Here is a 14,631-nt window from a genome sequence, read left to right on the forward strand (position 1 = left end):
ACAGCCACCTTCTCCCTGGGTCCTCACGTGGCCTTTCCTCAGTGAGAGAGAGAGAGAGAGATATTAGGCCTCTCTCACTCCTCTTATAAGTGCCTTAGTCCCATCAGGGAGGCCCCACCCACATGACCTCATTGAAACCTACTTGCCTCCCAAAGGCCCTGCCTCCAGATGTCAGCGTGTGAATGTAGGGGATGCATGAACATGCAGTCCATGGTGGTCAGGGTCCTCAAAAGCTCATGGTCTGTTCTACATGAGAGGCAGACAAAAATCAGACCACACAGTGAACGTCTCAGAATAGTTATAAATGTGCCAATGATGCAGCTCAGTGAAAATTAAAAGAAGTCCTGTTCCATATTTATCATCATTAAAAACTGCTCACCAAGCACACTGGACGCTGCCTCTTCCAGGGCTTCAGCAGATGTGGCCTGTGCCCCAGTGTCTCAGTGCCTGTGCCTGCGTCACAGGAGGGCTTGGCAGATATGCCATCAGATACTTACTTTTTTCTGTTGACAGCCCAATTTTGACATTTTCTGAAATGAATTTCACTGTGTTCCTTATAGTTTTGTCTATCTTTCCTATAGGTGGCATACACTAATGAATTCATTGCTGCCTCTGGGGAAAATTGTTCTGGCCTTTTTAAGTGTTCATTCATTAAAATATAGATCATGTTTAAAGGAATATTTGATGAATGATTGATTTATTCTAAAATAGCTCTGTAAATTCTATGCACTTGTTACTACTTAGATGAAATGTATTTTCCCTTGTAGTTAATCTATATCAGTCATCAGCATTCGTGTGTCCTAAAATTGCCTTTTGATTGTCGGTTCAATTCATTCATTTAACCGTAAATATGTATTGAGTACCCACTGTGTACCCAAAGCTCTGTTAGGTGCCAGGGATATAGCTATGGACAGTCTTTGCCCCCCAGATTTTTAATGTCAAAAGCAAAAGAAGCAAGGACTAAAAAAGCCTAAATAACTTTCCCTTTGGACAAATTCTAGCCTTTTTAGACAGACAGCCCTGGCTTGACCACTTCATGGCTTTGTCAGCTTACTTGACCTCTCTTGACTTGTTTCTGGGCTACAACATGGAGATAATAACTTGCATGGTTGTTACAGTGAGATAGTGATGGGTAGACAAGTCCCATTAGACACAAAAGATGTAAAGTTTTTAATGGCAACAAACGCAGAAACTACGGAGACCATCAGACAAAGCAGAAAGTAACACGGCGTGCTCTTCAGTGTAGGTCCTGCCATCCAGGTCCCAGGGTTCCTCTCAGGACGTCCAGCTGGTAATGCCACTCATGTCAAGAGAGGCTTCCGGCAGCTGTGAGCTGCTCCTTTGCCATTCTCATGGCAGGGGGTTAACACCCGTCCAGCCTCCTCATACCCGTGTTGTTTAACTCTGGCCGTCAGCCTGTCTGCACCACGCCATCACGTTCCTGAGCGTATGCCCCAGGCTTGGTGAAGCCCAGGAAAACGTCCTAGGAGCAGTCCTTGGCACACTCAGGTGGCAGGCCCACCAGAGATCCACACCAGCAACACTAGTACCCGATGCACAGCTTTGACGAGTAATGAGTTAAAGCTTTTAGCGTAGTATAAGCACTCACTGAATATATTAATACTATTAATACATCATTAAATTAATTATAAATTAATACATAGATACCATTATCAGTCTTAGTGAAATAAACATTAGACATTAAACATTAGAAATAAAACTTTATTTCAGGAACATCTTCTTTTCCCAATGTGGTTAGATGACAAGATTACATAACCAAATGTATTTTTTCTTTGGTCAAATCTAATCCAAAACTGCCTCTTCTAAATTTGAGAAAATCATAACAATGAATCTCTGCTAATTCTTCATTTTCCAGAAAAGTAAATGAATATTATCTTTTTTAAGTCCCTCTCCTACAACCAAAACAACAACAAAATCCCCACAAATAGTGAAACAGTGATTTCATATTGGTGTTATTTGAAAATGTCCATACAACATATAATATATTCATTCTGTAATCAGTCACATTTCAGTTTTAGAGGTCTAAAATGCCTACAATAATAGCCAGCTAAGTTTCTACTTAATAGTTTGTGTCACCCCTCAGTTACTTAACTGTTTTTTTGTTTTAGTTCTAAATATATTCTATCCTCCTAAAACCAGTTGAGGCAGTGAGGTTTGCCAGAAACCACAGCCCTTGCTCCCCCTTGCTCAAGGGTCCTGGTCCTCGGTTGCAGGTGCTGTTTGGCACGGCCGACGGGCAGGTGATCGTCATGGACTGCCACGGCAGGATGCTGGCCCACGTCCTCCTGCACGAGTCTGATGGCGTCCTGGGCATGTCCTGGAACTACCCCATCTTCCTGGTGGAGGACAGCAGCGAGAGCGACACGGACTCGGACGACTACGCTCCTCCCCAAGGTACTCGTTAGCCCTGCTCTCCTTGTCATCTGCCAGCAGGAAGTGGGAGAGCGTTGAGAGGAACAGACCCGTCTAGAGGAGGGAGGGTGAAGTCTGCCATGTGCACAGCACCCCAACCCCCTGAGAAGCGCTCTCGAGCTGAAATGCAAGGCAGGCCTGGCCTCATGTCTCTGGCCTGTCTCCCTCTGCTGTCTCAGAGTCACTGGGCTGGTTGATGTCACTCTGTCAGCTTAGGCTTTCCTAGACATGAAATGAGACGCTTGGCTCTTCCTGTGTCCCTAGAGGATTGGGGGGCTTAGTTGCTTAGTGAGAATGAAGAAAGTTAAAGGTGAACAGTTTTATGTGGTTAATATAATTTAGTATGTGGTCTATCCAAATCTCTGCTGTTATTAAAGCCTGCAGCTTTAGTTGCATGAGGAAAGGATTAGTCTGCCATGGTGAAGGCCACACCTTGGGCAGCAACTACACATCCCCGTCCGCCTGCTTTATTCCAGGCAGAAAGCAGCTCTCCCGCTCTCGGTTTGGAAGGTCTGCGCCTCTCCGTGCGCCCCACTGTGGCGCTGGATACCGTGGTGGGGGTAATTTCAAACCCCAGCCTCCTGTACCCCCAGCTGGTTCCCAGAATCAGTGTTCAGTGCTGGTCTAGTCCGGGCTTTGGTTATTCACCAACATCCCATCCCTTGCATTCACTTCTTTTTTCTTAAGGGACATTTAATAATTGTACATATTTGTGAGGTACATAGTGGTATTTCGATACATATAATGTCTAGTGATCAGAGTAGGGTAATTAGTGTATCCATCATCTCAACAGTTATCATTTCTTTGTGTTAGGAGTGTTCTAGCTACTTGAAACTATGTGATACATTATTGTTAGCTATAGTCACCCTACAGTTGTATAGAACATTAGAACTTATTCCTCTTATTTAGCTGTAACCACCTCTTTTTCAAGAGGAGAATGTATTATGAAATGGGGGAGAAGGGCTCCTTGACTGGAAGCGGACACACTGCTGCAGTTTCTGCCCTGCCTGGCACGGCTGTGCCCACGCTGCCCGCTGCACTTAGTGGTCAGAGGGCCTGTGCTGGACGGTTTCCAGCCTTTTCCAGCCGCCACAGGCCATGTCCTGTGAAGGCTGGTCCCAGGACTAGTGCAAGAATGTTCTCCCCCATCAGTGTCTGTCTGCACTGGTGCTTGCAGTGCTCTTGCTTCGTTTTCTCCTTCCTGTCACAGAGACAGATACTGTTATGCTTCGTAGCAACATGTATGTGTGTGCACACGTATTCATTCATTTTAGGAGAAGGCGTTCACACATGAAAGAAATAAGATTGGTGGTAGCATTTTAGGATCAGTGGGTCTAGGGAGAGTGTTTGTGGGTGTTTCTCACACCCACAAATCCATTTGGGAGTTAACTACCCCCTTTCCTAATAGGAGGCTGGCCTCGAGAGAAGTGTTGGTCATATTTCTACAGCCTTATAGTAATAAAGCCAAGGTCTTTATAACATGGTCTCAGCATACTTTTAAAGCAGAACTCCTCTTTAGTAGGTTGAATCCAGTTCTACTTATCCCCATTTTAATATTGAAAGAAACAAGGTCCAGAGACCAAGCTTATGAAGCAGGCCCAGAGTGAGTCTAGGAACAGAATTCAGTGCCTGGTGGCTTCCTGACCAGTTGCCCTTCTCAGAAGCAGTGGGGCAATTTAGAGGATGTCAGCTATTGCCTTTCAGAGGTGCCAGGGTTCTTGGTGGCAGCCCAAGGAATTTGAGCACAGAGGGGGATCCGATGCAGTGTCTCAGGGTGATGCAAAGGGGCGCAATAACTGGGCTCATCTGCAGGCGCGTGGCAGGCCCAGCCTGGGCGGCTGCTGCGGGGGGCTCAATGTGGCTGGGAAGCCTACAGGAGCCTCCTGAAAGAGCTCTGATTCACCCAGGTGTATGGGAAGGATTCCTTTTACTTTTTCAAACAACCTATGAGAGACCTCGTCCTTGGCCCATCACGGCCCCTTCCTAAAAATCTGGACGAGAGTCCCTGAACTTACCAAGCAGTTTTCTTTATGCTGGCCATGCACTGCAGATACAGCAGAATTCTTTGTGAGCCACATCCAACCTCAACCTCCCCACATCCAGCGTCTCTCATGGTAAAAACCTAAGCAAGAAGGAACTAATGGTAGCTGCTGTGGCTGCTTATTTCCTATATCGTTCATTGAAAGAGCATTTAGTATTGAAAAGCAACTTTTTTCTGTGTTTTAGACCAGAATTAAGAAAATATTTTTGGCTGGACATGGTGGCTCACACTGTAATCCTAACACATTTGGGGAGGGTGAGGCGGGAGAATTGCTTGAGGCCAAGGAGTTCGAGACCAGCCTGAGCAAGATAGCGAGATACCTTCTCTACAAAAAACAAAAAAATTAGCTGGGCATGGTGACATGTGCCTGTAGTCCTAGCCGCTTGGAAGGCTGAGGCAGGAGGATCACTTGAGCCCAGGAGTTTAAGGTTGCTATGAGCTATGACGATGCCACTGCACTCCAGCCTGGGTAACAGAGCCAAACCCTGTCTCAAAAAAAACCAAAAACCCACATTCATCTTGCTTCCCACCATCCTTGTATGTTATATAACATTAAAATAATTTACATTTATACATCATTAGGAACACATAACTCACTAACATACAAGTCAATAAACTTTTCGAACATGTTCTCAGCACTCTGTTAGTGCCCCCCTGCTGGCCCTTGTGTGGTCCCCGAATGGTGTAGAATGCCTGCCTTATTTGGTAACACCCCAATCCAGAGTCACATCTGCATTCTCAGGCAATGTTTAAGGCACCACGCAGGACTGCAGCCTTGGCTACCTGGATTTGGATCGTATACTTGTTGCCTCCTTTTCACTCAGCGCTTGTGTTCCGCAGATGGCCCAGCAGCGTACCCCATCCCAGTGCAGAACATCAAGCCTCTGCTCACTGTCAGCTTCACCTCGGGAGACATCAGCTTAATGAACAACTACGATGACTTGTCGCCCACCGTCATCCGCTCAGGGCTGAAAGGTACGGAACACTGCACACGCCCATCCCCACAGAGCAGCCCTGTGCATGTTTACCTTCCAGGTGGTGTCGTGCACCCAATACTTATTGATTTCTGTCCTTTGCAGTGACCCCTCCTGGGCTTAATGGAGTCCGTTAACTAAGGTCACTTCCCCTTAGCTCCTCTGCTTATCTGACGAGTCGATACCTAGTCTTATCTTGAGGAGGGATTCCTGACATGCGGTTTTCATCTTACCCTGCTCTGTTCTTCGCTACGACAAGAATGATGCTCTGTCAGGTGTACAGTTGTGTTTGCATCTGGCTTGCACTGTGTCTGCACGATAACCGGACTGCAGCACCTGCCGTTCCTGAGGCAGCAGATGGTACACGAGACGTCATTTACGCAGAAGCCCCTGTAATTTTAAGAATCTGGCAGGCTCATTAAGGAACTGATCGTTGTGCAATGAAATTACCTTGAAAGACCTGTGGAGGTTCCACCATCGCCAGACTGAGGCACTGAGGTGGAGGGCGGCAGTCAAGCACTGGTACCTTCCTGATAGGTGTTAGGAAGTGGTGTTATCTCAGGATAAAATCAGTGGTCATAGGCTTTCGGGATATTCTGAATTTTGCGGTTAAGGAGTGCTACTACTGTTGTGACCCTGGTGACTTCTTTGGAAAAACAATCTCTCTTCAGAACCGAATGGTGCAATGTAGAAAAGTTTAAAAATTCACTTCCTAGGCTGCCTCTAGGAAATTCACTTCCTAGGCTTCCTTGCTGTTAAGGGGCCTACTGTAATCTGCATGGGGTGGAGGACAAGCCGGCATCTTTGGTACAACTGGTTGCTGTTGTTCCAAGCTGGCCATCAGTCTAGAGAGCCACTGCCGTGGGTTGCTCCTCCTGGTCTGAATTATTTGGGAATGACCAGATGTAAAGAATCAAGTCCATCTACCTAACTGGTAGTTGGCAGGAATCGTAGCTGCCCCATACCCCCCAAGCACTTATTAATTCTATTTAAAATTATGGAGTATTTTTAGAAGCAAATTATACTCCCTCTTTTGGGTATCCCATTCTACTGTTTCAGAACTGTAATTGTAAGGGATTATTTAGTCTCTAAACTCCTGAGGGACGTGATCTATGTGGAAGTAGTCCTTCTTTATACTACAAATAGGCCCCAATAGGAGCTGAGTAAGTATTTTTTGTGATAATGATGAACTTAAATTCCTTGTGCTTTTCTGTAAATTCTTTTCTAGATGTTCTGTTTTTCATGGAGCTAAAATACAAGGATGATCATCATAAAGTCTCTCATGTATTTACTAATTTAGGCTCTACTTCTTTTCTTCAAAATTCCATTTTCAAACCTTAATCAAATTTATTAATTTTTTTTGAGGACCTGCCTCTAGTTTTGAAATCCTGAACTTTGGTTCTCTGCCAAATATCAGGTCCAGGCTGAAAATAATATAATTACCACTCAGTTCCTTTTTATTCTTTACTGGGTGAATTTTTCTAAGTTTTCACTATCTTGCTTATGGAAACGTTATTTTTCACTTCTTGAATGTATCCTTTCTACTGTGCCTATCAAATCAGATTGTATTGGAGCAAGCACTTCTAGCATGTTCCAACCACGTGTGCAGATGGGAATAGGAACGCATGAGAGGTGCATGGGGGAGGGAACCCAAAGTAGCTGTTCCAAATGTGAAATTTTTTTCCTTGAGGTTTATTCGAAAGATGCAAGCAAATTTAGCATTCTAGTCATTACCTAACTAGAAACCTAGATCTAATCTAAAAACTTTAATCATTTACACTTTCATGGGGGGACAGGGTTTTGTACCATGTATTCCTAGTTTCAGAAAGTTAGATTAAAATGAAATGGACTGGGTGCCATCCAACAGGTGCTGTAGGAGCAAAGGAAAAGCTTCCCTTCCGTCTCTCTGAAGGCTCCCTGAAGCAACTGACACTTGACTGATTAAAAGGAGAAAAGATATATAAATTTATTAACATGTATAAGCACTAGAGCCATATACAATATGAGACTCACAGGCCAAATGGTTAAAGCTTATATACCCTTTTCGTAGGGGAGAGGAAATGGGGGTGGAGGGAGTAGGCAATTGTGATGTGTAGTAAGTGATTTTTAGGGGAAATGAGTGGACCCAGGAGGCAGGCATTAGGATTCCCTTAGGAAACTGAATGGGACTGGCAAGTTTTGGGACGGTGGGGGGGCAGAACTGCACTGTGAACAAGACTGGTCTGGTTATGTGGAGACAGTCTCCCAGGCAATCTCCTGGAGCTGCCCTCAGAACAGATGAAAAGTCTATCTGGAGTGGTTAAATCTTTCCTGGTTATTTGATGAGTTTCCTAGGGAGGGAAGTCTTAAGACAATTGCATTTCTTTTGGAAAGAAATTTCCTTAGATGAGGAAATTCCAGAGAGAGTTTCTCCCTGTGCTGGGAAAATAAGGGGGAAATAAGAGAAGATAAGAAAGTCTTTGGTTCTAAGGCAGCTTCTAAGGCCTTTCAGTTTCTTTTAATTCAGAGTGCTCAGCATGCCAGAGCATCGTACTTCTCATTCTCTGTGTCCCAACAGTGATGTATGTAGGCAATTTCTCTTGTCTCTCTTGGTATCAGAATATTTTAAGGACTCAGTTTTACATGTGGTATGAACAACAATTTTTTTTTTTTTTTGTAATTTATTCTTTATCTGCTACCTATGGACTATGTTAGTGAATGCTGAGAAGAGATAAACAGAATGCTGTCACTGTTGGCACACGGGGTCATCTGCTCTGTTACAGACAGGTCAGTCACTCGTCTCCCAGGTGGACTGAGAAGGTCTCAGATCTGCTTGGTTTTTCTCTGGTGCTGTCTCAAAGGAAAATCATCAAAGAACTTTTCCAGGGAAGATAGGTGACTCATGAGATTCTTTCGTTTATCTCTCACATGTAATTTATGTCATGTGCAAGAGAACTTAGAATCCCAAATAGCTCCTAGTCCCGTGACCAGCCCTCTTCTGCATAGGCAGACGCTTCAGTTTCACTGCAGATCTGTTTGTGGGGCCGGGGCCAGGCTGGTGGGGTCTGATTTTGCTTTGCGGTGTTGGCTGAAGAAGTTCTGCTCTGGGTAAAAGTCTGCTGAGTAACTCCACTTTGGGGACTTCGGTCCATCACGCAATAAGTACTGAATTAATTCACTTTACTTGGAATTTTTATCCTTTGTTGTGACTTTGGCCCTTCCTTGAGGAAAACAATTCAGTCATGAGTCCAGACGTTCCCTGACCAAGCCAGTTGTGTCTCAGTGGCAGGGCAGACCTGAGGGGCACTTCTCATCTCCTCCTGCACTCAAACCCCGTGGGCTTTGTTTGTTTTCTTAATTTTTTTTCAGAATTACTCTCTTTTTATCATTGAGCACACTAAGAAAATCAAGGAATTTTTGAGGTGGAGTGGTTTTAGCCCACGTTGTTGTCTGCTCCTGCGGCTGGCCTGATACCGACTTGTCACCATCGTCCTCACTGAACACATGCCCCTCTTTTCAGGCCTTTCTGTGCTCACTAAAGACACGCTGTTTTTTTAATAATAGATAGATAGATAGGTTCATTAAAATAACATAAGCTATTGATTGACCATACAGTTGTTCTTTTCAGACACGCTTCTTAAAGAAAAAAAATTTGCCTGTTATTTTACCATCACACATTTTGCTAATTAGTTTCTCTCTCCCCGACATGCACATGTGTATACACACACACACACACACATATGCACGTGCACACAAGTACCTAATGACTAATAAAAAGGTAAATCATTGACATGGTAATCTAAGGGACAGAGGAACCGTTTGCTGCAATATCTGTGGTATTTGATAAGAGCAACACTTTTCTTCTATTAAAACTTGGCTGCATCTTTTTGACCCAGCACTAATACCACACAAGGGGCTTCTTGTTAACACAATAGAACCAAATTTTCATTATCTCTGACTATAAATGACTTTCCAGGCTTTTACCAAAAAAGACCCATAAGACTGTCTGGCTGACATAGAATAGTGTACATCTGCTGATTTTCTTTGTTTAAAATATATAACAGGCCAAAAACCCAAACATACCCCAAAATCATTGAGAAAACTAGGTGCTTCAGGAGGATGGATGCCTTCTCTGCTTTGGAACTCCCTGTATCGCTGCATGGGAAGCAGCAGAGACTCCACGCCAAGAGCTTCAGGAAAGGTGGAAGGAGGGCTGCTAAGCAGAGCATTAGCTGGTTCCTTTGAGGTTGTATTCTAGAACAAATTGTTAGAGATTCAAACATATAAAATTATTACTGAAACCTTGGGCAGAGATATTGGCGGTTATTCTCTAAAATGAGACAGACATAGTTTATAAAAAAATTTCTGAAATGGAAAAATTCTGTCCTGACCATAGCAAAGCTTTTATGTCCTTCCTTTCTTCATCATAGTAACATCTAGAAATCGAGTGTATGTTTGCTTTTACTTTCATTTTTCCATTATTTATGAGAATTTTAATCTCCAACCCTAGGAATTCAGCTCCTGGAGAGTACTCACATTGACATTGAACAGTTCAAGGTTGTTCTTTCTCAGTCCCACTCCTGAAGTCTTTGTGTCAGGGTTTTAGGCGACAGCCTGTTTCCCTGGTGACTGGTGTGCCGTCCTGTGATCAGGGCTGGTTATGCTAAACCTCAGAGGAGCCCACATCTGTTACTGTATTCCTTGATGCTACTAACTCTATAAACATCAGAACAAGAAATGGCATTATTTGTATGGAATTTATTCTTTTTTAGAAGAGTAAGACTTGCCTTTGCAGATGACAGCTGTCTCAGTGTAACTGCAACTGCATTAGAGAAGTCTCAGAGAGTTTGCTCACAAATATTTGGTCTCATTCTTAACTGTCTAGTAAATAGAGCCCCCTGAGTGCCCAGGGTTTACTTGATCTGTCCCTGTCTGCCTTGTGACACAATTCAAAGAATTTTATTTTAAAAATAAATAAGAGAGGTCAGGCGCGGTGGCTCACACCTATAATCCTAGAACTCTGGGAGGCCAAGACGGGAGAATCACTCGAGGTCAGGAGTTCGAGACCAGCCTGAGCAAGAGTGAGACCCCGTCTCTACTAAAAAATAGAAAGAAATTAGCTGTACAACTAAAAATATGTAGAAAAAATTAGCTGGGCATGGTGGCGCATGCCTGTAGTCCCAGCTACTTGGGAGGCTGAGGCAGGAAGATTGCTTGAGCCCAGGAGTTTGAGGTTGCTGTGAGCTAGGCTGACGCCACAGCACTCTAGCCCAGGCAGCAGAGTGAGACTGTGTCTCAAAAAAATAAAAAATAAAAAAATAAAAGAATGGTACAGTTATTGACTCACCCACTAACCAGAGCAGGTCAGGTGAGGAGCCTTGGCATTAGTGCTGTCGTCTTTATTTCTACAACATGACAGTGATGTTTCTGTCTTAAGAAACCTTAGACTCTGGCATATTTGTTGCCTCTTTGCATGTTGATGTTAGTTGCTTCTCCTTTTGGTTTCCTTGTGTACCCAGAGCTGCTGTCAGAGAGGTCATTTCGGTCTCATGATCATGACCAGGTTTTCCTCAAGGTGGATCTAGGCACTGAGTGTCCGGCACAGTTAGTATATGCTTGCATCCTCTAGCTTTCCCTCCTGTCTTTACAGAAATACTCACCAGGATATTTACTTAATTCTTTTATATGAGTTTTCATTTCCTGGTTTGTGCTTAACTTTATTCATACCCCTTTTTTAGAGAAAAATGGGGGGGGGGAGGGGACCTTTTATTGATGCTTTTACTATTCCAGATTGCTGGAGGTATTTCCATTTTGTGTTTGTCTGTAATTGCTTTGGCTCAGCCCTCTTTGTCCCCTGAGCTGCTTTGTGGCTAACTTTATGAGCAAGTTCTATGGAAGACCCCGTTGCCCCAGGGAATATGCTCCAGTTTTCAAGGGAAATCAAAGAACATCAGTGACCTCAGAATGTACTGATGGTAGCAGAATCATGACCACACATGAATGAGAGGGACGTTGTGGTCACTTGTGACCTGATGAAGCTCGGGAGCTGGTCGATTCTGGCCCTGGCTCTCAAATCTATGCCCGTAATGGCGGAGCGTTTTCTCCAAATTCCCTCCAGCTTCTCTGCAAAATGGGCCACTTTAGCTCTAGATTTCAGAGATCTGTGTATAAACCAGATTTTGGTTTTAGAGTCCTGAGAGAGAAAAAAAAAATATGCCATGAATCTTATTGGTACTAAGAGCTTCTTTTGACCAGCAAGAAATAAATAAAGCTCACATTGAGATAAGATAAACCATTTCATAGCCTTCTCTTCTAGGCACTGGATGGCTTGTGGGTGGGCATTGACTCTCCATGTGGAAATTCCTCTAACAATACTGCCACCCAGCAGGAGTATTTTTCTTCTTTTCTAAGCCCCCACAAAGTCATCAAATGTCAAATAACAGTTAGGCCCTCATGTGCATGTCTGTCCCTTATCGGAGCATATCTTCCCAGTGGTGCACAGAGATCAAATGAATGTACACTTAGGCTTTGCTTTTGATTTACTTTTTACTCCTAGCATTTATAAATTATCTGAATCATATCTGGGAGTGCAGGACACAGCAGTGGAACGAGCACTTATGTACAGTCATAGGTTTTATTATTTTGCTTTCTCTAAAAATAAGTTGTACAAGTCTCATTATGGAAGTGCTGGTATTGGAGATAGATATTTAACATGCCAGCTTTATTATATCTAAGTTTCTGCCTGATTTAGTTATGTTTCAGGGGAGCTTCAATCCGCCATTTATGTAATGAACACCTGTTTTTAATAGAGTCTGTATTGTCTTTAGAGAAATAGGTCTTTATTTCCTTCAGAGAAAGGGAAAGATCCACTGTTGTATTTGCTTAGGGTCTCTATGTTTTAAACTACTGAAAACAAACTAATAGCCTTGCTGAGTAATAGTAGAGAGAGTGCCATGTCCTTGTGCTGACCATTTCTTCTTTGGGATTTCAGAGGTGGTGGCCCAGTGGTGCACGCAAGGGGACTTACTGGCAGTCGCTGGGATGGAACGGCAGGCCCAGCTTGGTGAGCTTGCCAACGGTCCCCTTCTGAAGAGTGCCATGGTCAAATTCTACAATGTTCGTGGGGAGCACATCTTCACCCTGGACACACTTGTGCAGGTGAGCACATCCTAAGACACACCTGTGCAGGTGAGCATGTTCCCAAGACACACTTATGCAGCCGAGCACACACACCTATGCAGGTGAGCATGTTCCTAAGAAATAGGTACATTTTCATCATAGCCTGCTTTTAAGAAATGACACTATTATGCTGGTACCCACCCTCCCCACCCCCAGTTTTTGTTAAATACTCAAGAGTAGATTATACTTATTGTAATTATCTTTGACAAATTTTAATCTTTTTTTTACCTCAATTAAATTGTGGTGTGCAAACCAGGAGAAATGAGGGGAAAAGCAGTTTTTGCTTTTTAACCAGAATGCTTTATTCCATTTGCCAGTCAAGTGAGTGGATAGTGAATAAGCAGAGTAAGCTGATGTTGATCTTCAGTCAGGAGTAGAAACCAGAAACTTTGAGAAGTGAGTGCTGAATCTTCATGTATTCACTTGTAGGGGAGGAAAAATAATCTTCCCCACTACCCTTTGTGAGTTCTCAGCTGAGCCTCCCTGTAACAAAAGACAGATTAACAAGAGAAAAACAAAAATGGAAATTTAATAACATGTACACCTCCTGTATACATGGGAGTTAACCCAGAGAAATGAGTAAATTTGTAGAGAGCAACTCAAAAGCTTGTCTTAGACTTCAGGCTTAAATACTTTGCTGAAACACAGAAAGAAAGGTGTGGCAAAAGGCCTAGTTTAGAGAAATCTCATAAAACATGGGTGAGGTTTGTTCTGCAGATTGAAGCCCATGCCTGCTCCTTTGATTAAGAGTCTCTAGGCAATTCAGTCATCCTTCTCTACCTGGTGCAGAGATGGAAACACGCTTGCAAATACAGATTTCCTTTATAGATATAAATTTCTCTTACAAAAGCATAACTTTTCAGAGCTTACTCTATGTCTGCAGTTTCTCAAAATAACCAGCTCACAATTATCTGTATGCCTGGGAGGCATATTTGGTGTGGCTTATTCTGGTCTCCTACAGTCATATTTTGGGCTGGCATATCCTGAACCCATCACACTCTGATTTTATGTTTGTTATGCCAGTGATGTACTTTACATTTTAACTAAATTATTATTAAACAATATGTTTAAAAAAAGCTTAAAAATCTTTAAGAAAGTATGCACAGGTGGGCCCCTTTCTTTTTTTTTTTTTTATTTCCCAAAAATCTTTAGACCAGTCCATTTCTGGGTCAGTTGTAGTGGAGGATGAAATTCTCAGCAGAGTGGAGCAGAGACAGGTCTGGGAGGGAGTTGACAACTGGTGGAGGTGTTAACAAGCAAGAATCTTCTTACGGCCTAACCTCCCGCAGTTCACCAGAGAGGCAGGTATGCCAGATTTGGGGAAACTTGTAATTAGATGAAGATACTAATTATTTAAATATTCTTTTAATTGTGGTAAAATACACATAACATAAAATTCATCATCTCAACTATTTTTAAGTGTACAGTTTAGCAGTATTAAGTATATTTGTCAACCTTAAATAATGAGATTCTAAAATATTACATACAGAGTTGCTAACAGAGAAAACCCAAACTCTATAAAATTATTTAAAGAGTTTATTCTGAGCCAAATATTGAGTGACCAATGGCCTGGGGAGCCACATCCAAGAAGCCTTGAGTAGCTGGTCCTAAGGGGCTGGGGTTACAGTTGGTTTTATACATTTTAGGGAGATAGGAATTGCAGGTAAAATCATACATTGATACATAGAAAGTATACATTGATTTGGCCCAAAAAGATGGAACATCTGAAAGCAGGAGCTTATGGGTTATAGGTGGGTCCAGAGATTCTTTGATTTGTAATTGACTAACGAAATAAAGCTTTGTCTAAAGACTTAGAGTCAGTAGAAAGGAATGCTTGAGTTAAGATAAGGGGGTCGGTTAATCAGAGCAAGCCACAATATACTCAAAGTGATCTGTTAAGCAAATTGATGGCCTGCAGGTGTGATTTCACCTTTGCTTTGCATGGCCTTGGGTCCAGTTCGCAATTAGTATAAATGTCAAAAGGGAGGAGTAAGGAGTGGTTCAACTTCCCTTCCTTTCATGGGT

The 14,631-nt window shown here is 43.0% G+C and overlaps 1 protein-coding gene across 2 annotated transcripts in view; it reads left to right on the forward strand.

Moving 5' to 3' along the window:
* Positions 1-14,631, forward strand: part of TULP4 (TUB like protein 4) — a 154,506-nt gene that overhangs the window by 101,783 nt on the left and 38,092 nt on the right. For both annotated transcript variants that reach the window (XM_069487896.1, XM_069487897.1), the window contains exons 4-6: positions 2,235-2,415; positions 5,315-5,449; positions 12,419-12,585. In XM_069487896.1, coding sequence (XP_069343997.1) covers positions 2,235-2,415; positions 5,315-5,449; positions 12,419-12,585 — 483 coding nt within the window. The remainder of the gene's footprint in view (positions 1-2,234; positions 2,416-5,314; positions 5,450-12,418; positions 12,586-14,631) is intronic.

The sequence above is a fragment of the Eulemur rufifrons genome, chromosome 15, assembly GCF_041146395.1.
Source record: "Eulemur rufifrons isolate Redbay chromosome 15, OSU_ERuf_1, whole genome shotgun sequence".
Classification (NCBI taxonomy): domain Eukaryota; kingdom Metazoa; phylum Chordata; class Mammalia; order Primates; family Lemuridae; genus Eulemur; species Eulemur rufifrons.